This window comes from Chiloscyllium plagiosum, chromosome 6 (assembly GCF_004010195.1).
Source record: "Chiloscyllium plagiosum isolate BGI_BamShark_2017 chromosome 6, ASM401019v2, whole genome shotgun sequence".
NCBI classification, from domain to species: Eukaryota; Metazoa; Chordata; class Chondrichthyes; order Orectolobiformes; family Hemiscylliidae; genus Chiloscyllium; species Chiloscyllium plagiosum.
In genome coordinates, this window is record NC_057715.1 from 57,221,565 (window position 1) to 57,247,844 (window position 26,280).

Genomic DNA, 26,280 nt, shown 5'->3' on the forward strand with positions numbered 1-26,280 from the left:
AATGCTTTGTTAGTGGTCCAACTTGCTTCCTTCACATTCAGCTCAAGGCATGATCCACAAGTACTTGCACTCATCCATGGACATTGGTATTCAATATTTGCCAACCTGACATGACCACCATGTCTTCTCCGATACACTTTCAAGCTGCTTGGGAAGTGCTGGCATGCATGACAGGGTGCACCGGCAAGTAGAATTGAAAGCAGCAGCACTTTCAATTTGTGTGTGTGGACAGGGGCACTTCACAGATTGATTTAAGCTACATCTCAAGGTTCTCGCTTGCTGTGATAGTGCTTGTTCATGCAGTATCCTCCTGCATACTCACAGCACTTGTGTCGTGTCGCGTCACTTCATTTCGCAATTAGGCAGCTTGCTTGTCTGCTCACAATCTCTGTAAGGGAATGGATATCTTATTGTATGTTAGTGTGCAACATCAATCTGACACATGCACAATGTGCCAGCACCTTGTGTAGCAAACTCACTGCATGTGCAGCAAACAAGCAGCCATATCTCAAATCTTAAGGGAATAGTCCCCGTTGAAGTCCCCACAGGCCCACATCAGGGAATCTGGGTGAAATAAGTCAAGGGTAGCTTCTCCGCCAATCTAGAGGATTGGCCATTCAGGCTTTCAGTCAGGGAATCCATGTATCTCCAGTCCAGGAATCTGTTGTAACACACCTGAACAGACTGATTAGAAAATATACATAATGCACTGTCTATGGAAGGCAGATGAGAGTGAGAAGGCTATTTTTCTCTTAAGTTGGTGAAAAGACATGATGGAAAGGGATTGGTCATATTCTTTGGGAGTGACCTGTGCACAGCAGAGGCAATTGCCTTCCCCGTAACCTAATATTGTACTTTTTTCTGAGCTGACCTTCCATCATTGGCCAGTTTACCTCCCATACAAGGATGCCCGATCCCAAAAAATCCCAGGATGTCTTTCTATCTGATATCATGACACTTTGAGACTGCTTGTCATACCACCAGCCCCAATGACAGACTTGTGGTGCTTCTGTGAATGCAAGAACAGCAACTCTCATTGGCTGGCAGTTCTCAAGGAAGGGCCATCCTTCCACTGAGACATACCTAACCTTCCACTTTGGAGCAGCCTTTTTTAAAGGCAGTCAGAATTTTCATCCATGGGCCAGGCAATGGGTCATTCTCAAAATCAAGCCTATGATTTCTCAGATGCAAGGTAAATGTTAGTTTGATAACACATACAACTACTGAGGAAGTTTTGAGGAAAGCAGGCATACAAGATGAAGTTTGCAAATGGTCACCAAGAGAACATGCACAGAATTACAATTCTCTGCACATAAATTTAAGAAAAAAATAGAAAATCTTAAACTGATTGGCAAAATTAAGAGCAGTAGAACAAAAGGGAGCTATTGAGGAAATACTAAGATAAACAATAATAAATATTATCTGATTTTAAAAAACAGCAGGGAAAAACAACAAACTAACCCACAGGACCAAGATGCATATCCACAAGGTCTCTATCTTCAGCACATTACTGTGAACAGTGAAGCCCACTCAACCATAAAGAAAACAAAACTTTTGCCGACAGTGTGGGTCACACCACCTCTTCATCACATGGAAGACACAGTCACCAATGAAGAAATCATTTTTAGTGCAAACATGTTGAATGTATAGGCATGAATCAAGCCAAGAAGCTTTCACAGTCTTGAGTATGTACACAAGATGGAAGATGACTATATTTGCAATATTATGTTAGATGGAGATCAAGAGACCAGTAGGGTCTGATACAAGGTTAGATTAGATTACTTACAGTGTGGAAACAGGCCCTTCGGCCCAATAAGCCCACACCGACCCGCCGAAGCGCAACCCACCCATACCCCTACATTTACCTTTAACCTAACACTACGGGCACTTTAGCATGGCCAATTCACCTGACCCGCACATTTTTGGATTGTGGGAGGAAACCGGAGCACCCGGAGGAAACCCACGCAGACACGGGGAGAATGTGCAAACTCCACACAGTCAGTCGCCTGAGTCGGGAATTGAACCCGGGTCTCTGGCGCTCTGAGGCAGCAGTGCTAACCAGTGTGCCACCGTGCCGCCCACTAAGGTTGCTATCAGAACAGATGCAAAAGCCCTAAAAGTCAATCATGACAAGTTAGAAAGAAACTATAGCTGAGAATCAGTGCAGATGAGGAAAGTTTCCATGGGCAGGAATTTGTTGTCATGATGACATGTGGTTTCAGAAGCTCCAAAGCAGATGCTGACCCAGCAAATAATGTATTGGCAGGGATCATCCTGCTACCACTAATAAAGGGCAACTTCAGGTGTGGCATTTGCATTGGATTTTGCCTTCCTTAAATTGAAAAAAAAGTAAGTGATGCTATCTGACTTTACCAATGTTGCCATCTGATTTCACCAATGTTCAGAGGCTGAATTTGTGTCATCTCTCTTAGATGGAGGAACACAAAGCCAAATTGTGAGGAATATGACAGTAGCGCATGCAGGAGGTAGACCATTATGTTCAAACACAGAGAGAATTCTTGGGACTTCTGCATGCAGTTCCTGTAAGTTGCAGATACAAATGCATTGTTAAACTCTGCAAATGCCTAGGCCTTACCAGTTTCTAATTTTGAACTATTGTTAGGGGGTATGTGAGAGAAGGCCTTAGTAGAGGTTGATGTTGTCAAATATATGCTCAACAAAATCCTAACGAATAATTCCTAATACTGAAAGGTCTTTCACATGATAGTTGCTGCTGAACAATTTCTCAAGACTCTGGAGATTGATTGTGGCTAGAATGGTTTGTAAACTGTGCAAAGAAACTAGTGACACCAGGAATGACCCGTCAGCTGTTGAACTACATAGAAAGGCTGCTAGATAGGGTTATTGCATGTCACCTCAACATTAGTTTGAAAGCATTTACTTCTTCGAGTCAGACCAACTGGAAGTAGTAGTAGAAGCTTCAGTCAAAATTTCTATATCAATTCGAACATAAGCTCTGTGCCTTTAATATAAAACAGCACTGATTGTCATTGTTACTGCATATGGAAAACACTTTGTCAGTAGTTGGCACACTGGACTGTGATATGATGCATTTTAGATTAATGTATCCTGTGATGTTTTTCTGAACAGAGGTTACAATTGGTGTTAGTCATCTCTGAAATCTGTACCAAGTTTTTTTCTCACGACAAAGGCAAAATACTACCAATTTTGGAAACCTGGAACAAACCAAGAGAACACTGGAGAAACTCAGCAGATCTGGCAGTATCTGTGGAGAGAGAAATAGAATTTCTCAGTTTTTTAGAACTGTAGGAGTCATACAATACGAGAAATACCAACTCTGTTTCTCTCTCCACAGATGCTGCCAGACCTGTTGAGCTTCCCTAATGTTCTGTGTTTGTCTAATGCTAGGTTTTCCCAGGGCTCAGTAATTAACTACCCTCTTATTCTTGTATCAATGCCTTTCTAATTCTGAATCAAAACACAAGAGCAAGCTCGAAGGCCAAATGGCAGACTCTTATTGTTGTGTTACTTAGTCCACAGCCTATCTACATATTGGGTCAGGAATCCTTCCTGGACACATCTGACAAAATCTGCTCCATCCAAACCATTTGCACTAAGGAGGTTTCACTCAATATGAGGAAATTTGAAGTCACCCATAACAACAAACCTGTTACTTCTGCATGTTTCCAAAATTTGCCTCCCAATCTGCTCCTCCATGTCTCTGTTACTATTGGGGGTCTATAGAAAATTCCTAATAAAGTTACTGCTCCATTCCTGTTTCTGACTTCCACCCATAATGACTCAGTGGACAATCTCTCCTCAACGACATACCTTTCTGCAGCTATTATACTATCCCTTATTAGCAATGCCACTCCACCACCTCTTTTACCTCCCTCCCTATTTCTTTTGAAAGATCTAAACCCTGGAACATCCAACAGCCATTCCTGTCCCTGTGATAGCCAAGTCTCCGTAATGGCAATATCACCCTTATTCCTGACACTTTTTGCTTTAAAATGGACAAACTTGGGCGATGATCTGTGTCCTCAGTGTCCACTGAAGTAGTACCAGATGATTGGAGGTGGGAAATGTTATCCTCTTGTTCAAGGAAGGAAATAGGGATAATCTTAGGAATTACAGACCAGTCAGTCTTGCATAGTGGTGGGCAAATTATTGGAGAGGATTCTGAGAGACAGGATTTATGATTATTTGGAAAAGATAGTTTGATTAGAGATAGTCAGCATCATGCCTCACAAGCCTTAGTGAATTCTTTGAAGATGTGATAAAACACATTGAAGGTAGAGCAGTGTATGTGGTGTATATGGATTTTAGCAAGGGATTTGATAACGTTTTCCATGGTAGGCTAATTCTGAAAGTAAGGAGGTATGGGATACGGGGAAATCTGGCTGTCTGGATACAGAATTGGCTGGCCCATAGAAGACAGAGGGTGGTGGTACATCGAACGTATTCAGCCAGTGACCAGTGGTGATCAGTGGAGTTCCGCACGGATCGGTTCTGGGACCTCTGCTCTTCGTGATTTTTATAAATATCTTGAATGAGGAAGTGGAAGGGTGGGTTAGTAAATTTGCCATTGACACAAAGGTTGGTGGCGTGGTAGTTGTGTGGAAGGCTGTTATAGGTTGCAATGGGATATTGACAAGATGCAGAACTGGGCTGAGAAGTGACCGATGGAGTTCAACCTGGAAAAGTGTGAAGTGATTCATTTTAGAAGGTTGAATTTGACTGTAGATTACAGGGTTAAAGGCAGGATTCTTGGCTGTGAGGAAAGAGTTGGGGTTCACATCCATAGATCCCTCAAGTTGCCACCCAAGTTGATAGGGTTGTTAAAAAGGTGTATGGTGTGTTTGCTTTCATTAGCAGGGGGATTGAGTTTAAGAGCCATGAGGTTAGACCACACTTGGAATATTGTATTCAGTTCTAGTCACCTCATTCTTGGAAAGATGTGGAAGTTTTAGAGAGAGTGTAGAGGAGATTGACCAGGATGCTGCATGGATTGGAGGGTGTGCCTTATGAAGTAAGGTTGAGGGGGCTAGGGCTTTTCTCATTGGAGCAAAGAAGGATGTAGGTGACTTGATAGAGGTGTACAAGATAATGAGAGGCATAGATAAAGTGGATAATGAGTAACTTATTCCCAGGGTGGAAATGGCTATCACATGGGGGCATAATTTTGAGGTGATTGGAGAAAGGTTTTGTTGAGATGCCAGAGGTAGGTTCTTTACACAGTGGTGGGTGTGTGAAATGCACTGCCAGCAGGTGGTGGTAGAGTCAGATGCATTAGGAACATTTCAGCGACTCTTGGATAGCCACAGGGAAGATAGTTTAATGAAGGGTATGTAGGCTAGTCTGATCTTAGAGTAGGATAAAAGGCCAGCATAAAATTGAGGGCCGAAGGGCCTGTACTATGCTGTACTATTTTTTGTTCTAAGAGCAAAGCCACAGTTGATTGATGTTATTGCCTGTTGATTATCCTACACAAAAAGAAAAAAAATTGCATTTAAATGAGATCAGAAAATCTTCTGAGATGTCTGAATTACTTAGTACAATGGCGCAGCAGTTACGTATTCTGCAAAGTACAGTTAAGTTAATGTACTAGTCTCCAATAGAAATGAGACCATAAGACATAGGAGCAGAAATTGGTCCATTGTGTCTGGTCTGCCATTCAATCATGGCTGATAGGTTTTCCAAAATTGATAAAGTGTGGTGCTGGAAAAAGCACAGCAGGTTTGAGGAGCAAGAGAGTCGATATTTTGGGCATAACCCTTCAACAGTGCTAACCACTGAGCCACCATGCTGCCCCGGCAATCAAGAACTTATTTATCTCTATTTTAAATATACTCAATGACCTAGCTTCTACAGCCTTCTGTGGCAATGAATTCCAAAGATGCACCACTCTCTGGCTAAAGAAGTTTCTCCTTATCTCCATTCTAAAAGGTCTTCCCTTTACTCGAAGGCTGTACACTTGGGTCCTCATATCTCCTGCCAATGGAAACATCTTCTCAACATCCACTCTGTCCAGGCTAGTCTGTATTCTGAAAATTTCAATCAGATCCTCCCCCATCCTTCTGAGCTCCATTGAGTATAGTCCCAAAGTCCTCAGACATTCCTCATATGTTAAGCCTTTCATTCCTGGGATCATTCTTGTGAACCTCTTCTGGACCCGCTGCAGGGCCAATACATCTTTTCTGAGATATGGGGCCCAAAATTGCTGACAATATTCTAAATGTGGTCCTCAATAGCCTTGTAAAGCCTCAGAACCACAATCCTGGTTTTATAACCTAGTCTTCTTGAGATGAGTGTCAACATTGTACTTGCTTTCCTAACAACTGAACCTGCAAATCCCCTTGTACTTCAGATTTCTGAATTTTCTTCCCATTTAGAAAATAGTTCGTGCCTCTCTTCTTCCTACTAAAATACATGACCTCACATTTTCCAACATTGTATTTCATCTGCCACTTCTTTGCCCACGCTCCTAAACTGTCTAAGTCTTTCTGCAGTCTCCCTGCCTCCTTAAAACTACCTGTCCCTCACCTATCTTTGTATCATCTGCAAATTTATCCAGAATGCCCTCAGTTCCTTCATCCAGATCGTTTATGTACAAAGTAAAATATTGTGGTCCCAGCACCGACCCTTGTGGAACATCACTAGTCACCGGCTTCCATCCTGAGATGGAACCTTTTATCCCCACTCTCTGCTTTCTGCTAAATAGCCAATCTTCTATCCATACTGGTATCTTGCCTCTGACACCATGGGCCCTTATTTTACTCAGTAGCATCCTGTGCGGCACCTTATCAAAAGCCTTCTGGAAGTCCAGCTAGATAATATCCATTGACTCTCCTTGGTCTAATCTGCTCGTTACCCCCTCAAAGAATTCTAACATATTTGTCAGGCATGACCTCCCATGATGAAACCATGCTGACTTTGCCCTATTTTACCATACACGTCCAAGTATTCAGAAATCTCATCCTTCACAATGGACTCCAAAATCTTACCAATGACTGAGGTCTGTAATTTTCCATCTTTCCTCGGCCCCTTCTTAAACAGGAGGGCTACATTAGTGATTTCCAGTCCTCTGGGATCCTCCCTGACTCCAGTGATACCTGAAAGATCACTACTAAAGCCTCCACTGTCTCCTGCAGAACTCTAGGGTGTAGCCCATGTGGTCCAGATGATTTGTCCATTTTTAGACTTTCAGTTTTTCTAACACCTTCTCCTTCGTGATGGCCACCATACTCGTCTCTGCGCAGCTGCCCTCCAACCTTGAATTTTTAGGATATTACTCGTGTCTTCCACTGTGAAGACTGAGACAAAGCACTTGTTCAGTTCCTCAGCCATTTCTTTGGTCCCCATTACTACTTCTCCAGCATCATTTTCCAATGGTCCAATGTCAACTTTTGCCGTTTATATATCTAAAGTAACTCTTACAATCTTTACTAATATTACCTGATAGCTTACTTTCATATTTAATCCTCTTCCTCCATATTTCTTTCTTCGTTGTCTTGTGTTGGTCTTTGTAAGTTTCCCAATACTCTGGCTATCCACTGCCCTTCGCCACAGTATGTGCTTTCTGTTTTGCTTTTATGCTATCGCTTACTTCCCTGGTAAGCCACGGTTGCCTTATCCTCCCTCTGGTATGCTTCTTTTTCCTTGGACTCTTTTGAATTACTCCCAGAAATTCCTGCCATTGCTGTGCCACAGTCTTTCCTGCTCGGCTCCCTCTCAGTCAATTCTTCTCAGCACCTCCCTCATGCCTCTAGTTGCCTTTATTCAACTGTAATGCCATTACATCTGATTCCACCTTCTCCCTTTCAAACTGCCGGACTAAATTCTCTCACATTATGCTCACTGCCTCCGAAGGGTTCCTTCATCATAAGTTCCCTTATCATGTCTGCCTCATTGAATAACAGCAAATCCAGAATTGCCTGTTCCTTAGGGCTCCACTACAAGCTGCTCCAAAAAGCCATCTCGTAGACATTTCACAAATTCCTTTTCTTGTAATTCACTACCAACCTGGTTTTTCCAGTCCACCTGCCTTTTCCATCTCTTGGTGTATCTTATGCCCCAAATCCTGACTACTGTTTGGAAGGATGTAGCTAACTTCCATTATGGTTTTCTTACCTTTGTGGTTCCTTAACTCAACTTACACAAATTTTGCACCATTTGAACCTACTTTGTTTATTGCTATTGATTTTAATTTTATTTTTAACTAACAAGGCAACTCCACCCCCTCTGCCACTTACCTGTCTTTTCGATAAGATGTATATCCTGGGTTATTTAGCTCCAGTCCAGATCCCCTAGAAGCCATGTCTCCGTGATGCCCACCACATCGTACCTGCCAATTTCAATCTGTGTCACAAGTTCATGAACCTTATTTCATATATTGCATGCACTCAGATACAGTCCTGTATTGACCGTCCCTCTTCTCATTATTATCCGTTTATCAAGTGTGTTTGAAATTTGACTACTAACCCTTTCCAAACACACTGTCCTGTTTTGTGTGCTGCAGACTTCAATAACCTCTCCTGAATTCTCCTATCTTTTCGGTTTTTTCCCCTCCCCTCCCCCCACCCCACTTTCCAGTTTAAATTCATGTTGACGATTCAATTTACCCTTTTTGTGAGAACACTCAGTTCAGGTGGAGACTGTCCCACTGATATAGAATCCCTCCTGTTCCAGTACTGATGGTAGTGTAATGGTAAGGAGTAGCTGGGATTGAGCTGCTGTTGAACTTAATTAAGGCCTGCAGATTGCAAAGGTTCTTGAGCACGATGTTTATTCAGGTAAAATTACTGTGGATGCAGCACATGAATAAAGCATCATCATAGGAATAATCAGCCTTCTTTGACTAGTGGAGGTACCTGCTGAAGATAGATAAACCTATCACTGTTGTTGCTGATAAAAGAAATTATAGAACTTACCTAGTTGGCAGACCTTAGCAGCATTCAATCACATGCTATTAATTTAGAATAAAAAATTGCAGTAAGAAAGACATTTTCTTGCCTCTTAAGAAAGTTTTGAAAACTGAGAAATAGCATTTCAAATGTATCTGCAAGACCTGTATCTGTACCTTCCTGTACCTTTTTTTGCCACATGCAATATTTTTATTTCCTAAGTTATCTAATTTATCATATACAACACTGTTAAACTGCTGCCATATTTAACTATTTTGGACTTGTGGGTTGGAAGCTTCTTTTGGCTCAAAGTTCCTGTTTACAGAATTTGGGTCTGTAGCACCACTGGTTTTGGGGCAACGTGTACCAATTTAGTAGCAAAATTACATCCATGCCATTCTGGAACACTTTGTGCTAACTACCATCTTGTTGAGGGGTGAGCATGGAAATAAATATGCAGAGTAGGTAGGTTGTAATGTCAGCTAGAATCTAACATTGCCTTGCTATTTTAGACTTTGACACGCAAGGAAATGTTCACAGCTGTGTATGCATTCAAACGTATTAAAGGGCTCCTGTCAACACCTCTCAAAGGATTAATCAATAACTTGCAGTCTAGTCATTTTCTAAGGTTTCATTTGAGTTTGTGGAAGTATAGAGATATTGAACGAGTTTATTCCAATTGAAGAGTTTCACATGAAAGGGGTATTAGTGCTACTGCAAGAATTCTGAGCACACCACACATTCCCAGTCCTGAGTGGCATAGTAGATGCCTGCCATTCTCTGCAGCACAAGAGATAGATTATGCAGAGAACCAAAGGAGTACAGAAGCTAGCGAGTTTTGAGAAGGTTTATAGCTCAGTTTGAGGTTCTGGATGTAGGTTTGCTTGCTGAGCTGGAAGGTTTACTTTCAGAAGTTTCGTCACCATACTAGGTAACATCGTCAGTGAGCCTCCGGACGAGGCACTGCTGATGATTCCTGCTTTCTATTTATATGTTTGCGTTTCTTTGGGTTGGTGATGTCATTTCCTGTGGTGATTTCATTTCCTACAGTAATGTAATTTCCTGTTCTTTTTCAGGGGGTGGTAAATGGGGTCCAAGTCAATGTGTTTGTTGATAGAGTTCCTGTTGGAATGTTATGCTTCTAGGAATTCTCGTATGTGTCTCTGTTTGGCTTATCCTAGGATGGATGTGTTGTCCCTTTCGAAGTTGTGTCCTTCCTCATCTGTATGTAAGGATACTAGTGAGAGAGGGTTATGTCGTTTTGTGGCGAGTTGATGTTCATGTATCCTGGTAGCTAGTTTTCAGCTTGTTTGTCCAATGTAGTGTTTGTTACAGTTCTTGCACGGTATTTTGTAAATGGTGTAGTAGTTTTGCTTGTTGTCTATTTGGGACTTTCAAGTTCATTAGCTGCTGTTTTAGTGTGTTGGTGAGTTTGTGGGCTACCACGATCCCAAAGGGTCTAAGTAGTCTGGCAGTCATTTCCGAGATATCTTTGATGTAGGGGAGAGTGACTAGAGTTTTGTGGACGCGTTTTGCCTGCAGAGTGTGTTCATTGCGTACCCATTCTTTTCACAAAGGGCACTTCATTGTTATCATGGAACAGAAAGAAGACTTTCCCATGGTACTATTGACTGCACACATGTGGTTTGCAGGCACATGTGGTTTGCAAACCACATTACTGAGAGATGCTACAACTGCAAACTTTACTGCTCATTCTGCTGTCGTTGTGTGACCATGCCCAACAACAATGCTGGTTAATGCCTATTACCCTGGCAGTAGTCACGGCATGTCCATCTTGTACCTGTTGGCTGTTCCAGCAATCTTTTCGCCATGTAACTAACCAGAAAGTGGCTACTTGATGTAAGAATATCTAGTCTGCCCCAGACTGATTACTGCATATCAACAACCTTCCAGGACTCACGGTGTTGGGTGTCCTGACCTGTGGTGCATATTCCAGCTCTTGCCATTATATAATAACATATGCAGGTTTAAGTATACGCAAATGTCCACTGTATCTAATGTCTCATCACTGGCACTTCCAGATTCATCACCAGATCTGAGCTTAATGTTGGGATTGTGACCCAACTGGAAAAATCTAGGCAGGAGTTCAGATAACCGAAAGCTTGGCCAGAGAAGTAGTTGATTATAGTTCCCTTAAGAGGGAAAATGAGGTGGAGAGCAGGAGTGTTGTAGGAAGGCAATTCAAAAGCTTAGAGTAGAGGCAACTGCAAGTCACCAGTCGTAGAACATTAGAGCCCTGAACGAGGTGCATGGAAGCATGTTGGTGAGTCTTGGAATTGGCACAAGTTACAGAGAAAGCAAAGGTTGAGCCTTTGAGAGATTTGAAAAGAAAAATGAGAAGGAACCAGTGTAGGTCAGTGAACACAGTAATGTCAGGTGACCAGGATTTAGTAGAAGATTAGAGTGGTGCTGGAAAAACACAGCAGGTTGGCAGCGTCTGAGGAGCAAGAAAATCAACGTCTCGAGCAAAAGCCCTTCATCAGGAATAAGGCTGGGAGCCTTGGGGGTGGAGAGATAAATGGGAGGGGTGTGGGGCTGGGAGGAAGGTAGTTGAGAGTGCAATAGGTGGACGGAGGTGGGGATGAAGATGATAAGTCAGAGAGGAGGGTGGAGTAGATAGGTGGGAAGGAAGATTGCCAGGTGGGACAGGTCAGGAGGACGATGCTGAGCTGGAATTTGGAACTGTGTAAGGTGGGGGGAGGGGAAATGAGGAAACTGGTGAAGTCCACATTGATGGGGTTGAAGGGTCCCGAGGTGGAAGATGAGGCATTTTTCCTCTAGGCGTCAGGTGGTAAGGGTGTGGCGATGGAGGAGGCCCAAGACCTGCATGTCCTTGGCAGAGTGGGAGGGGAGCTGAAATGTTCAGCCACGGGGTGATGGGGTTGATTGGTGTGGGTGTCCCGGAGATGTTCTCTGAAGCGCTCCGCGAGTAGGCGTCCAGTCTCTCCAATGTAATGGAGACCGCATCGGGAGCTCATTTTCGACCAGTACAAATACGGGCTGAAGGGTCTTTTTCTCTATGACGGCATGACACAACGACAGCAACTTGCATACATCGATTACCTGTAATGTAGTAAAAGGACCAAAGATATTTTACTAGTGAATTACAAAGGAAATGTTAAGTCAGAAAATCATAAGCTCAGCCACGATAGCAATATTTTAAAGAGTAAATTAGAGGATGAGAGAAAGGTAGAGAGATAGACAGGTTTAAGAAAGCATTTCCAGGGCTTGAGTTTGGCTCGCTGAAATCATAGTTGCCAAAGGTATGATGAGTGAAATTAGGAATACATAAGTGCTCATAATTGAGGGAACACAGAATTCTTGAAGGGGTGGACAAGGTTGCAGAGGTATGTTTATTGCCATGGAGGGATTTGAACAACAGGTTGAGTGCTTAACATTGAGACAATGCTGAACTGAGTGAATGTAAATCATTAACTGCAGGAGTGACATGTGACTGTGACTTAATTTGGATGAGGACATGGATAACACATTTTCCAAGTCCAAACTGTATCTTCCTGACAGGACCATATTAACCAAGTGGCTAAATATTTTTAGCTGTAGTTCAGTTTTTCTACAATCGCTGAATTGAATTTAATCTTCAACAAAGTAAAATCAAAATCAGCATTTACAAAATATATTTTAATGACAGTTATTTTTAATTTGAAAACTGAAGCTAATATGATGTGATTTGCTATATGATACCTTTAAATGCATTCAAAAGACCATTTAACAGTTAATTTGTGGCAGAATTTTTTTGGGAAAATCTCCACCTTGTTTTCTTTAAACCAGTATGTTATCAGTGGGAGCATACTCTCTTCCCTTCTGTTGTATTACGATAGATCAACGGTCTTCATTGCCACAGTAACTGGGAAGCAAGGATATTCTTCTGCAGCAATATTGGAATTGTCAATTGTATTTTTATTTCATTTATAGATTTCAGTCAGTGCGTGGAATTTATTTATAAAATAATGTTTTTTTCTTTTGGTTACTAAAATCACGATCAATACAGTATCAAATGCACACAGAAGACAGAGGCATCTCTACCTTACTGAAGCTCCTGTATTTGGTCTTAACTATATGTACCAGGAAGCTGGTCACTGTTCCATATGCTCATTGCCTACTGCAATGTTTTTTGCATGTTACTGCGCAGTGAGAACCAAGGTTAAGGTAAGGACTAGATCAAAGCAATTGTGCAGTTGGAGACATGTAAACAAGCTGGAAACCATCAGTGTCTGTCTTTCACAGTTTATTAAAAGCAAGAGTTTACAGTTGCTAGACAAACAGGTGGTGCAACTCAGTTGGTTCTGACCATTCTGTGCCTCTGTATTTATTAGTCAGGTTTTCACAGTTGTACTAGCCTCATTGTACAGGTCCTTTTAACTATTCTGTTACCCTGCTGTTGTGTATTTTTCATGTGTTATCAAAGTGCTGATGAACAAAAAAAATCAGTCTCAAATAAGCCAGGGTAGGCCAGAGCTGACAGTTAACATGGCTTATGCTGGGAGATTGCATGAATACCCTAGAATTTTATGTTAGACTTTTAAAAGCATTTTTATTTTTCTTTATTTTATGGAATTTATGAAATGAGGTGATAAGATATAGATCTTACGGCTGAAATAATTGGATAGTGATGTACGGGAATCAAAATGAGCTACTGCCAAGATTATTAATTTATGAATTGATAAAAGTGAAGCTTAGCTGTGACACCTATTCTGTTGCTTACGATGTATTAGCGTCAGATCTCTGATTTAACATTCATGGAATTGGATTGACAAATTAATTATTTCTGGAACTTCAGTCTAAGTTGTAGGTTTGCCAATTTAGCTGAAGATGATTGCTCTGCTATAAATCTTATTGACATCTCCAAATGATTGGAGGAAGTAGCAGGCTAGACATTTGGACAGAATGTATAATGTAGACATATTGAGGCGTTTAGCTTAATGGAAACAAAATTTCTGTGTATATTATGCTTTAAAAATGCCACTATTATTATGGAAGAAATATTAAGGTGATTTATATGATTCTATTGTACATTAACTTTAGATCTTTCTAATTGATACTTCGGTAACTCAATTTTGTTTCTGTCTTGTAACAGAATTGTTTCCATGAGTACCAGTCAGTACTGTAGTTTAGCTACTAGTACATTTATACGAATAGTGTATTATGACATCCTTGACTGTTTTTAAATGCAATATTATTGCAGAAGGTTTGCTGCAATGGCATTGAAAATTATTCTGGAATTAATCTGTTTTATAAATGTGGCATTTTTATTGACCTGCAGTCACTATAAATAACTGAAATCATATTTTCCAATTTGCCAAAGCTCCTCTTCCTCATTGTCATGGAAACAATCTATCTTATTTGCATGCTGCATTCAACTGTGTACATACAACTGTGACTGTATGTGCAAAACATACCCAGGATTCAGTTATTTTTCACCATTTATATCATTTTAAAATCTAATTGGCAAGTTCTGAGGAAAGGCATCGAGAACACAAAACAAGTTCCTGTAAAAAAAACTGAAATTTTTTGTTTTCTTTTAGATTGTACTTGAGAATTATATATTTAATGTTTGTCAATTGTAATAGGTCTTTAAGCCTATTTAAAGACCCAAATCCAGCATGTAGGAATAATATTGCAGCAAAGTATTTGAAATATACATTCATGCATTCAAACAAGGGATAATCGAATCTTTAGACATGATATGGGAAGATACTTTTAGATTTTTTTGTCGTTTACTTGCATACAATTATTGTAATGAAGTGTTGTAAATTCTGTGAGAATTCACAGGTGAAATTCATTAACTAAACATTGGGACCAAATTAAGATGTCTGCGTGCTACATTAAAACCGATAATACGAAGAAAATTTTGCACAAATGTACATTTTCATTACCACACAAGTCACTGTAGAAATAGGAATCACATGACAAAATTCCACAAGTTGTTATTATAAGAAACTAATGTTAACAAAAAATATTTTATGAAAGGTTGGCCCATTTGAATGTGTTATTTTGCAACAATTAATCTCTTGAGGCATAAGTTATTTGCTAGAAAAGTTAATGTATAACTGACCATATGTTGGCTACCTATCTTGTACTTTCTAAGAGGTCTGAAGAGAGATAAGAGGTTTCATCACTGAGTCAGAAAAATGAAAATACATTGAAAACTCAGCAAAAACAGTATCCTCATTCAACACTATTCACAAATGTCACCAAAAGAGTCACAGATTACAGCAGTTATTATTAGTACTGAAAGAGCCCAGATACAACAAGGAAAAAGAAAATTATGTTAGGAACTTACTCCATCTATATGGAAAAGATTGAGAGGTATTATCGATCAACTTTCACCCATCAATAATAAGTAACAGTAAAATATTGCCAACAGTGAAGTGTCATGTTAATCTTTTTAAGGAAAGGAATACTATATTTAAAGATATTTTGAACTAAACTGTGTACATTTAATCCAACAATTTTCTTGTTTCATATAGATTGGATTGATGGCATTCTCAAAATCAAATGATCAGGAAACTTTGATATACAGCATAAAGGAGGAGATTCATAAAATATTTCATGCCAAGAGTCAGAGACATGTTGACATAGGGATCCCAAAAATCCGTGATTGGGATTATAATTAAATGCCTTACAAGTTATAGATTTCCTTTTCTAGGTCTGCTGATAGAAACATAGGAGCAGGAATAGACCATTCAACCCTTTGAGCCTGATCTGACGTTCACTATGATCATGGCTGATTGTCTAAGTCAGTACTCTGTTCCTGCTTCCTCCCCATAACCTTTCAGCCCTTTAGCTCTAAGAATTATATCTAACTCCTTCTTGAAAGCATTCATTGTTTTGTCCTCAGCTGCTTTCTGTGGTAGAGAATTCCACAGGCTCACCACTGTCAGGTTAAATATATTTCTTCTCCTCTCAGTTCTAATTGGCATGAATTGTACTGTTAGACTTCTTCTGGATTTCTTGGTGATTGGGATTATACTTTTTGTGCTTAACCTGTTCAGTCCTGTTAAAATTTTATAGATTTCTGTCGAACAGTGGGTGTGGTATATGTGGACTTCAGGAAGGCATTTGGTAGGTTCCCCATGGTAGGTTTATTCATAAAGTCAGGAAGTATGGGATATAGGGAGATTTGACTACCTGGATTCAGAATTGGCTGGCTGACAGAAGGTAGAGAGTGTTTGTAGATGGAAAGTATTCTGCCTGGAGGACAGTGTTGAGTGGGGTCCCACAGGGCTCTGTTCTTGGGCCTCTGCTCTTTGTAGTTTTTATAAATGACTAGGATGAGGAGGTTGAGGGGTGGGTTAGTAAATTTGCAGATGACACAAAGGTTGGAGGTGTCGTCGATAGTATAGAGGGCTACTGCAGGCTGCAGCACGACATAGCCAGGATGCAGAGCTGGGCTGAGAAATGGCAGTGGAGTTCAAACTGGATAAATGCGAAGTGATGCATTTTGGAAGGTCGAACTCGAACGCCCTCCCTGAAGAAGGGCTCATGCCCGAAATGTCGATTCTCCTGCTCCTTGGATGCTGCCTGACCTGCGCTTTTCCAGCAACACATTTTCAGTATAAGATTAAAGACCGGATTCTTGGCAGTGTGGAGGAACAGAAGGATCTGGGTGTTCAAGTTCATAGATCCCTCAAAGTTGCCACCCAAGTGGATAGGGTTGTTAAGAAAGCGTATGGTGTTTTGGCTTTCATTAACAGGGGGATCGAGTTTAAGAGCCGCAAGGTTTTGCTGCAGCTCTACAAGTGCGTGGTGAGACCACACTTTGAATGATGTGTCCAGTTCTGGTCGCCCTACTATGGGAAAGAGACAGAGGAGTTGGAGAGGGCGCAAAGAAGGTTTACCAGGATGCTGCCTGGACTGGAGGGCTTGCCTTATGAAGAGAGGTTGAATAAGCTCGGACTTCTCTCTCTGGAGAGAAGGAGGAAGAGAGGAGACCTGATCGAGGTATACAAGGTAATGAGAGGAATAGATAGAGTCCATAGCCAGAGACTTTTTCTAAGGGCAGGATTGACTGGTATGAGAAGTCATAGTTTGAAGATATTAGGAGGAAGGTATAAAGGAGACATCAGAGGTAGGTTCTTTACGCAGAGAGTTGTGAATGCATAGAATGCATTGCCAGCTGTGGTGGTGGAAGCAGAGTCACTGGGGACATTTAAGCGACTGCTGGACATGCACATGGATAGCAGTGAGTTGAGGGGTGCATAGGTTAAGTTTCTATATTTTACATTAGGATTAAATCTCGGCACAACATCTTAGGCCAAAGGGCCTGTTCTGTGCTGTACTTTTCGATGTTCTATGCTTACTTTCAGTGACTGATATCCAAGGACATCCAGGTCTCATTGCACCCCTCTCTTTTCCAATTTAGCACCATTCAGATAATAATCTGGCTTCCTGTTTTTGCTGCCAAAGTGGATAACCTCTCATTCATCAACATTAAACTTCATCTACAATGATTTTCCCATTCACTCAACTTGTCCAAATCACAATAAGGCATCGCTCACAACTCAGCTTCCTACCCAGCTTTGTGTCATCTGCAAAATTGGAGGTATTGTATTTAGTTCTGTTATGAAGCTCATTAATATACATTGTGAACAGCTACAGTATAAAAACTGATCCCATCTAATACCCTAATAGTCACTAAAATAAAACAAAGAACTGTAGATGCTGGAAATCTGAAGCATAAGCAAACATTTCTGGAGAAACTTGGGCCTGGCTGCATGGAGAAAAGCAAATTTAATGCTTCAGGTCCAGTGACCCTTCTTAAATTGATTGTAGCTAAGAAATATATTGCAGGTATGTATGCTGAACATGGGGGTGGGGTGGTGGGAATTGGGCAAGTTGGGGCAGGGTTTGCTGTCACAGGAGTAAGCAATGGATAGAGATGGAGTCCAGGGGAGAGATAGATAGTTAAACGCATAAGGGGATGGATAATGGTAAGCCAGGGAGGAAGAAAAGCTAATGCTTTGGATGATAAGTTGGTGAAAATGGGTTGGCTGTGCTGAAAGTAGCCCTTGTGCTGACAGGGGGCTTGGGGTGTAGGACAGGTAAAAGACATGACAGAAGATGTTCAGGCCCTAAAATTATTGAATACTGAAGGCTGCAGGGTCCCCAAACTGAAAAGTAGGTATTGCTTTCCCAGGTTGCACTGAGTCTCACTGGAGCACTGCAGCATGTCTGAGACAAAAATGTTGGCCAGGGAGCATGATGCTCTTTTAACACTTGAACAGAAGAGAATTCCCTATCTATATCTGATTGCAGAAAAAACTGAGTTATGAATGAGGCAAAACCTCAAAGTTGAGGTTAAGGTGCTCTCTGCAAAAGATTCCTTCTTTCATATAAATTGAATTTTTAAAATTAATCTCTAATTAATTATAGATTAAATTGTTAACAATTGAGATTAAAAAGTGGTTTGTTTTCATGAATGCAAGGTAACTTACTTTCGCAACATAGTGATCAAGCACTAAGTAACGTTTATATATGATCTGTCAAATTCATAACGCATGGAATTCAAATAGACTTGTGATAAGTTTTAAAGATCAATTTGAAAGAGTTGTGTGAGATGTAATACAGAAATCACAAATTTAAAGTTCATGCAATGGTCAAAATCAATCATTTGTCTGGCTACTAGCTCTCACTTACAAGTTTTATGCTTTGCTACTTTAGTTCCCACTCTAAAAATATGACCTCAATACCTACCTCTTTAATCACCTCTCCAAATCAACTCCAGCAGTTTGCTTTCATCTTATCCGTATGAAGTGTCTTTGGACATCTTTTTTTTTTATTGCTGCTAAGTAAATACAAATCATCAAATTTCTGTTCCTGATGTCCTTTGAAAATCGCAGCTGCTTAATATTGAGGATGGCTATCTGCTCGTAATTACAGAAAAGGTTCTGCGTGTTTGACAGTGCATCATATGGGCGATTGCTATAGTGTCAAAATCTAAAGTGAACAGATTTGTAAGGGTTTGGGAATCACAGATACCTAAGATATGCAGTTGACTATTTCTAAGTTATTTTAAGGTAGTTTATTTGGGTTCTCAAGTAACAGCAGTTTAAAACGATACATTAGCTAAATAGACAGGAAAAATTTGTAATCTTTGATCGTAAGTGTGGTTCACTGACACCAGAAGATACATGGACATTTTGCAAAAGATGTGTTAATCTTAGTAGCTTGTGATTGACGTAGGGTAAACTCCTAGCCGCTAGAAATAAAATACATCAGCGAGTCTTTGTTGGCAGGGGCGGGGGGGGAGGAGGAGAGGGTGGTCATCACACAGTTGCTTTCTTCAAGATGACAAAGAACAGGAGCTTGTTCTGTCTTGAAAATATTAGACATCCATCCATTGGTATTCCTTCAGTTTTCCTGTTCTTTGTCATCTTGAAGAAAGCAACTGCGTGATGACCACTCTCTCCACACACTCCCACCCCACCCCACCAACAAAGACTTGTTGATGTATTTTGTTTCTAGCGGCTAGGAGTTTACCCTACGTCAATCATTTGTTCAAAACCTTCCGATGCTTATCGGATGGCACCAAGATGTCAGGAAGTTCATTCCCAGCTCAATGTCATTCTTTGGTTCTTTATAAACTCAAGTACATATAATGGGTACATGTGGTGCCAAACCTGAAAATAAAGTCGTAGGTAGACAAGATAGTGAAGAAGGCTTTTGGTATGCTTGCCTTTATTGGTCAGTGTATTGAGTAAAGGAGTTGGGAGGTCATGTTACAACTGTACTGGACTGCAGTAGGCCAGTTTTGGAATACTACATTCAGTTCTGGTCTCTCTGATATAAGAAGGATGTTGTGAAACTTGGGAGGGTTCAGAAAAGATTTACCAGCATGTTGCCAGGGCTGGAGTGTTTGAGCTATAGGGAAAGGCTGAATAGGTTGAGGCTGTTTTCCCTGGAGCATCGGAGGTTGAGGGGTGACCTTTATAGAGGTTTATAAAATCATGAGGGGCATGGATAAGGTGAATAGTCAAGGTGTTTTCCCTGAGGTGGGGGAGTCCGAAACTAGAGGGCCTAAGTTTAACGTGAGAGGGGAAAGATTTAAAAGGGACCTAAGGAGCAACGTTTTCATGTAGAGGGTGGTGCATGTATGGAATGGGCTGCCATAGGAAGTGGTGGAGGCTGGTACAATTGCAACATTTAGAAGGCATGTGGATAAGTATATGAATATGAAGCTTTAGAGGGATATGGGTCAGGTGCTGGCAAATGGGACTAGATTAATTTGGGATATCTGGTCGGGGTGGATGGGTTGGACTGAAGGGTCTATTTCCATGCTGTACATCTCTATAACTCAATTACACCCTGATGTTAATGTAATGATCTTGGAACCAGGATTGAAATCTTTGTGATCACTTTCTCGATTTGATCCTAGTTCATGACTATTTAGAATTGTTTAAGCTTTTGTAGAGAGAGAGAGAGAAAATGAAGTGTTGGCAGCATTTTCATAACCTTCTCTATTGTTCAGAAAACCCTAATTTATTAACAGCCCTTTTCTTTAAGATGAAAAGGCAAAGCTAGCATGTCTACAATGATACCTAAGAGACATAGAGCAGAGTAACAGAGAGAAAGTTATTTTTCAGGCTGAAGTCTCCTCTCCCCTTCAAGGTTCAATGTTAGGGCCACTACTGCTGTTGTTATATATTAATTACTTTGACTTGGTTTTGCAGGACTCGAGTTCAAAATTTGCTGATGATACAAAACTTGGAAATTTATTGGGTAAGAATGGGTGGGGACAAAAGTAAAATTTTATAGAAGAATATTGACTGGTGAATAGGGCTGACATATTGCAAAATGAAATTTAATACAAATGTGTACTTTTGATATATTTTGGCAGGAATAATGACAAAGAGGATGAACTAAATAGGATGAATTAAAGTGGAATAGCAAGTGAGAATATTTTCAACCATGCAGAAGCCCTGTGCTTTATAGTTAGGCGTGGGGCCACATTTTCATGTCACAAGGAGAATCAGAAGTTGGGACTAATTTGAGTACACAGAAAGCAAGAAGGAAGATTAACTATTTATGTATAATTATCATACCATGGGTTACTTTTGTTTATTCTAGCGCACAGATGCAGTATGTTATCAGGAGGACTAATGAAATGTTGGCTTTTACTTCAAGGGAGTTGAAATCTAAAAGTAGGGAAATTTTATTGCAATTTTCATTGGTGTGGTGAGATCACATCTGAAGCACTGTAGCTCTTTGGTCCTCTTATTTAAGGAAAGATATAATTTCATTGGAGGCAGTTCAGAGAAGGTTCACTAGGATGATCACCAACATGGAGGCAATGTCTTATGAGCAAAGGCTTAAATAAATGATTAGCACTTTACTCACTGGAATTTCATAGAATGAGAGGTGATCTCATTAAAACATATTAGATTGTTAAGGGGCTTGACAGAGTAAATACTGAGAGAATGTTTCCCATTGTGAGAGAGTTGCGGACCAGAGAGCATAGTGTCAGAATAAAGGAGTGTCAATTTAAGACTGAGATGAAGAGAAGAGACTATTTCTTCCATGAGCGTTGAGAAGCTTTGGACCTCCTTGCCACAGAGAGTTGCGGCAGTATATTTAAGGCTAGGGTAAAGTCTAAATCAAGGGTTACAAGGAAAGCCCAGGAATGTATGTGAGGAATGTTGGATCAGCCATGATCCTATGGAAGAGTGGAGCATGCTTGGGGCCACACACCCCACTCCTATTCCTGTTCCTTATGGTCTTATGGTTTTATCTTCCAATCATGATTGACTTTAATGAACACAGCTACAACTTGTGTCACAGCATTTCATGATGAACTGTGTCCCTCCAATGCCCACACCCTTTTCCACTTACCTCTTTCAAAGTCATTTGTTATTTCTCAACCTCTGACCCTGCTGCTATCAATATTTTAATTTCATATGAGGTTTAAATTTTCTTTGCATCTGTTCTTGTATCGGTGACTATGACAGTACTAATTATTAGGTGTGCTCTATGTCTTTGTATTTGAACACAGACCAGAAAAGGTTTGTGGCATAATTCCTGTAGGATAATTAATCATTCAGGGTTGACTTGTGAGAATCGAGGATTGAGAAATTCCACACAGATTCCCAGTTAATCATTGGAAGCGGCAAGTTGCATGAAAATCTAGTGCAGTTCTCACCTTAACAGTCAATTTGACAGATTGGTCACATTCAGATCATAAGTCCTGCTCCTGCAAATCTCACAGTTCTGTGATGGTGTTCTAAAATCTCCTTAATCTGGAGCAGCAATGTGCCTCACTAATCTGGAGGAAATGGTATCAAGGATAATTACAATCAATCTATGTGTAAGACATCAGAATCAGAACAGCTCCTTAGCAATATGAGCAATCAACAGTTGCATCATACACAAGTGATACTTTAAAATAATCCTTGATGCAATGGGGCATGGAGGCCTCCGATAAGGAGAGCTATGGGCTGCATTTATATGGACCTATGACATGGTCAATATTATTTCAACGTATGCAGCACAAGCCAAGTTGTGGAAATTGAAAGTGCAGTAGGATTTTTGGGAAACCTAGGTAAAAACAATGACTGCAGATGCTGGAAATCAGATTCTGGATTAGTGGTGCTGGAAGAGCACAGTTCTCTTCTCACTCACAGCCTTCACATCATTGAAGAAAGGCAGTATTACAAATAAGAGCATGTTGGCAAATACATATAATTCAAGGTGAGAGGAACGCAGCTCCATGTCTTTGAGCAACATCTGAGACCTTGGTTTACCTTAGATTATCTTTGAGATATATTGCCCACAAATGACACTTTAAAGATCTCCTGTGACTACTTCTGTTTCACAGAGATAACAGGATCAACTCATTATGACCAGTGACCTTGTGAACATGATTTCAAAAATCTGTCGTTGCATATGGCTCTCATGAAGAATTCTGAGATTATAGCTGTCTTTACCTGTAATGCGTAAATGCCTGTTTGCTCTATGAAACACCTCACCTCACTTGCAAGTAGAATCCATGCTCTCAGACAAACGCTGTCTACTCAGTTAAAAATCACAAGCTCCTTCATCAGGTGCTCCAAAAGCTAGTGTGCTTCCAATTAAACCTGTTGGACTATAACCTGGTGTTGTGTGATTTTTAACTTTGTACACCCCAGTTGTGAATAGTGCTAAATATTATGCATTCATCAGCGAACATCTCCACTTCTGACCTTATGATTTGAAGGAAAGTTCTCGATGATGCAATTGAAGATGGTTGGACTAAAGACTGTACCTTGAGGAACACTTGCCCACATGTCCTGGAGCTGAGGTGACTGACCATAACCATCTTTCTTTGTGCTCGATGTGACTCCAAACAGTAGAATCTTCCCCTGATTCTCATTGATTCTTGTTTTGCTAGGATACCTTGATGATACACCTGGTCAAAAGCAGCCTTGATGTCAAGGGCAGTCACCTCTTCTCTGGAGTTCAGCTGTTTTGTTCCATGTTTGAACCAAGGTTGTTGAGGTCAACAGTTGACTGAACCTAGCAAAACCCAAACTGAGCATCTGTGAGCAGGTTATTGCTGTATAATTTCTGCTCATTAGAATTGTTGATGACTTCTTCTGTCACTTTATTCATGATAGAGAGCAGACTGATGCATCACTAATTGCCTGCATTTGATTTGTCCTTCAGCCTTTCTGGAAGACCGTTTGTGTCATCAGATAGCATCAACGACTAACTTCCAAAAGTGTCTCTCCAAATGTGTATATTCTGCCTTCTTGATTAGAGCAAAAAATAAATACCTGTCCCTTTGAAATAAAACATTCAAAACTTACAGTAACAAGGTTCTATTTGTCACGAAGCAAGGAAAGATTTGCTAAGTGTCCCTTCCTAATAGGTTCTGAGATAACACAATCCACTTGTACTATTGCTGTAGCTTTAATATGTACAGTATTTCCTTTCTTGATGCATTCTTTTCTGAGAATTCCTCAGGCACTGCTGCTGTTGCAAAAGATCTCCCATTTCACTTTCAGCATTAGTTTTAGTTATTCTCGCCTTATTATGAAGCATTTTATTTTATTTGTCTTACTTTTAGGTTCTAGCCTTTTTCCTTTATAATTTTGATGTTCTTCTGTTTGTTCTCTGGAACATTTTCCATATCCAGATTTTTTTCTTCCAATTTCCTTGTTGATTTCCATGTGACCATTTCTTTTCATATAATTGTCTGTATGAGATATAGTTACCCACCAGAATTGATGATTCATGATTTTTTTAATATTTGATCATTTAATTTAGTTTTTACGGTTACCAGAATACTATTCTAGAATTCTTTCATTATTATGATTTTCCATATGTTTTCAAACATCTTCTGTAGCTCAGCAATTTACGCTGCTGATAACACAGCATTTATTTTCTTCTTGCAAACTCAATAAATACTTAGTTTTCTTTCTTGTAATCTAAACCTTGAAGTAATAAGCATCAGGAACATGCTCATAACTTCTGAGTGTTGCTATTTTAACATCTTTATAACCTACAGACTACCCTTCTGAGAAAATGTGAGCATTTATGGGTGTGCCTATTGGGGATTTTGCTATGGGGCAGAACCCCAAATACAATGGTTGTTTATAGCTCTCGCTTCCAATATATGTTTTCTAAACTACTACAGAAATAAGATCATTTGAGTTGAAAGAAATAAATGCTGCATGGGACCAAAGGGAATGTAACAACCTAAGGTGTAAAAGAAACTTTAAACAGAATAGACTGATATCTTATAGCTGAACTTGCAGCGTGGGTTGGTACCTGGGACTTCGATGTTGTGGCTATTACGGAGACATGGCTAGAACAGGGACAGGATTGGCTGTTGCAGGTTCCAGGATTTAAATGTTTTAGTAGGGTCAGAGGTGGGGGTAAAAGAGGGGGAGGTGTGGCATTGCTTGTCAAAGATAGTATTACAGTGGTGGAAAGGACGATGGATGAGGACTTGCCATCTGAGGTAGTTTGGGCTGAGGTTAGGAATAGGAAAGGTGAGGTCACCCTGTTAGGAGTCTTTTACAGGCCTCCTAATAGTCCTAGAATCATTGAAGAAAGGATAGGGAAGGTGATTCAGGAGATGAGTGACAGTAATAGGGTGGTTGTTATGGGGGACTTTAACTTTCCTGATATTGATTGGGAAAGCTATAGCTCAAGTTCGTTAGATGGGTCAGTGTTTGTTCAATGTGTACAGGAGAGTTTCCTGACACAATATGTAGACAGGCCAACAAGAGGTGAGGCCATACTGGATTTGGTTCTGGGTAACGAACCAGGCCAGGTGTTAGAATTAAAGGTAGGTGAGCACTTTGGGGATAGTGACCATAATTCGGTGATTTTTACACCCGTGATGGAGAGGGATAAGTGTGTACTACAGGGCAAGAATTATAGCTGGGGTAAGGGAAATTATGATGCGGTGAGGCATGACTTAGGATGTGTGGCTTGGAAAAGTAGACTCCAAGGCAAGAGTGTAAATGATATGTGGAACTTGTCCAAGGGGCAACTATTGAGTGTCCTTGATAATTACGTACCTGTCAGGCAGGGAGGAAAGGGTCGTCCGAGGGAGCCGTGGTTTAATAAGGAATTGGAATCCCTTGTTAAATGGAAGAGGGCGGCCTATCTCAAGATGAGACGTGAAGGTTCAATTGGGGCGATTGAGAGTTATAGGGTAGCCAGGAAGGACCTGAAGAGAGAGCTAAAAGCAGCAAGGAGGGGACATGAAAGGTCCTTAGTCGGTAGGATTAGGGAAAACCCTAAGGCTTTCTATAGGTATGTTAGGAATAAAAGAATGACTAGGGTAGGAATAGGTCCAGTCAAGGATAGTAGTGGGAAGTTGCGTGTGGAGGCGGAAGAGATTGGGGAGACACTGAATGAATACTTTTCTTCAGTATTCACTCAGGAACAGGGCATTGTTGTCGATGAGAATACTGAGGCACAAATAAGTAGAATGGATGGCTTTGAGGTATATAGAGAAGAGGTGTTGGAAATCCTGGAAAAGGTGAAAATAGATAAGTCCCCTGGGCCTGATGGCATTTATCCTAGGATTCTCTGGGAAGCAAGGGAGGAGATTGCAGAGCCATTGGCCTTAATTTTTATGTCCTCTTTGTCTACAGGAGTAGTCCCAGAAGACTGGAGGATAGCAAATGTGGTTCCCTTGTTCAAAAAGGGGAGTAGGGATAGCCCTAGTAACTATAGGCCGGTGAGTCTCACTTCCGTTGTGGGCAAAGTCTTAGAGAGAATTGTAAGGGATAGGATTTATGCACATCTAGATAGGAATAATGTGATCAAGGATAGTCAGCATGGTTTTGTGAAGGGCAAGTCATGCCTCACAAACCTTATTGAATTCTTTGAAAAGGTGACGAAGGAGGATGATGAGGGG

General features: G+C 40.6%; 1 protein-coding gene across 9 annotated transcripts in view; it reads left to right on the forward strand.

The window, feature by feature from the left end:
* dlg2 (discs, large homolog 2 (Drosophila)) overlaps window positions 1-26,280 on the forward strand; it is a 968,837-nt gene that overhangs the window by 162,790 nt on the left and 779,767 nt on the right. The window contains exon 1 of one of the 9 annotated variants that reach the window (XM_043691621.1): window positions 12,740-13,076. The exons of the other annotated variants lie outside the window; for them this stretch is intronic. Within the exon in view, the coding sequence (XP_043547556.1) occupies window positions 12,987-13,076 (90 nt within the window). The 5' untranslated portion in view covers window positions 12,740-12,986. Of the gene's footprint in view, window positions 1-12,739; window positions 13,077-26,280 lie in introns of those variants that run through there. 9 annotated transcript variants of the gene reach the window in all.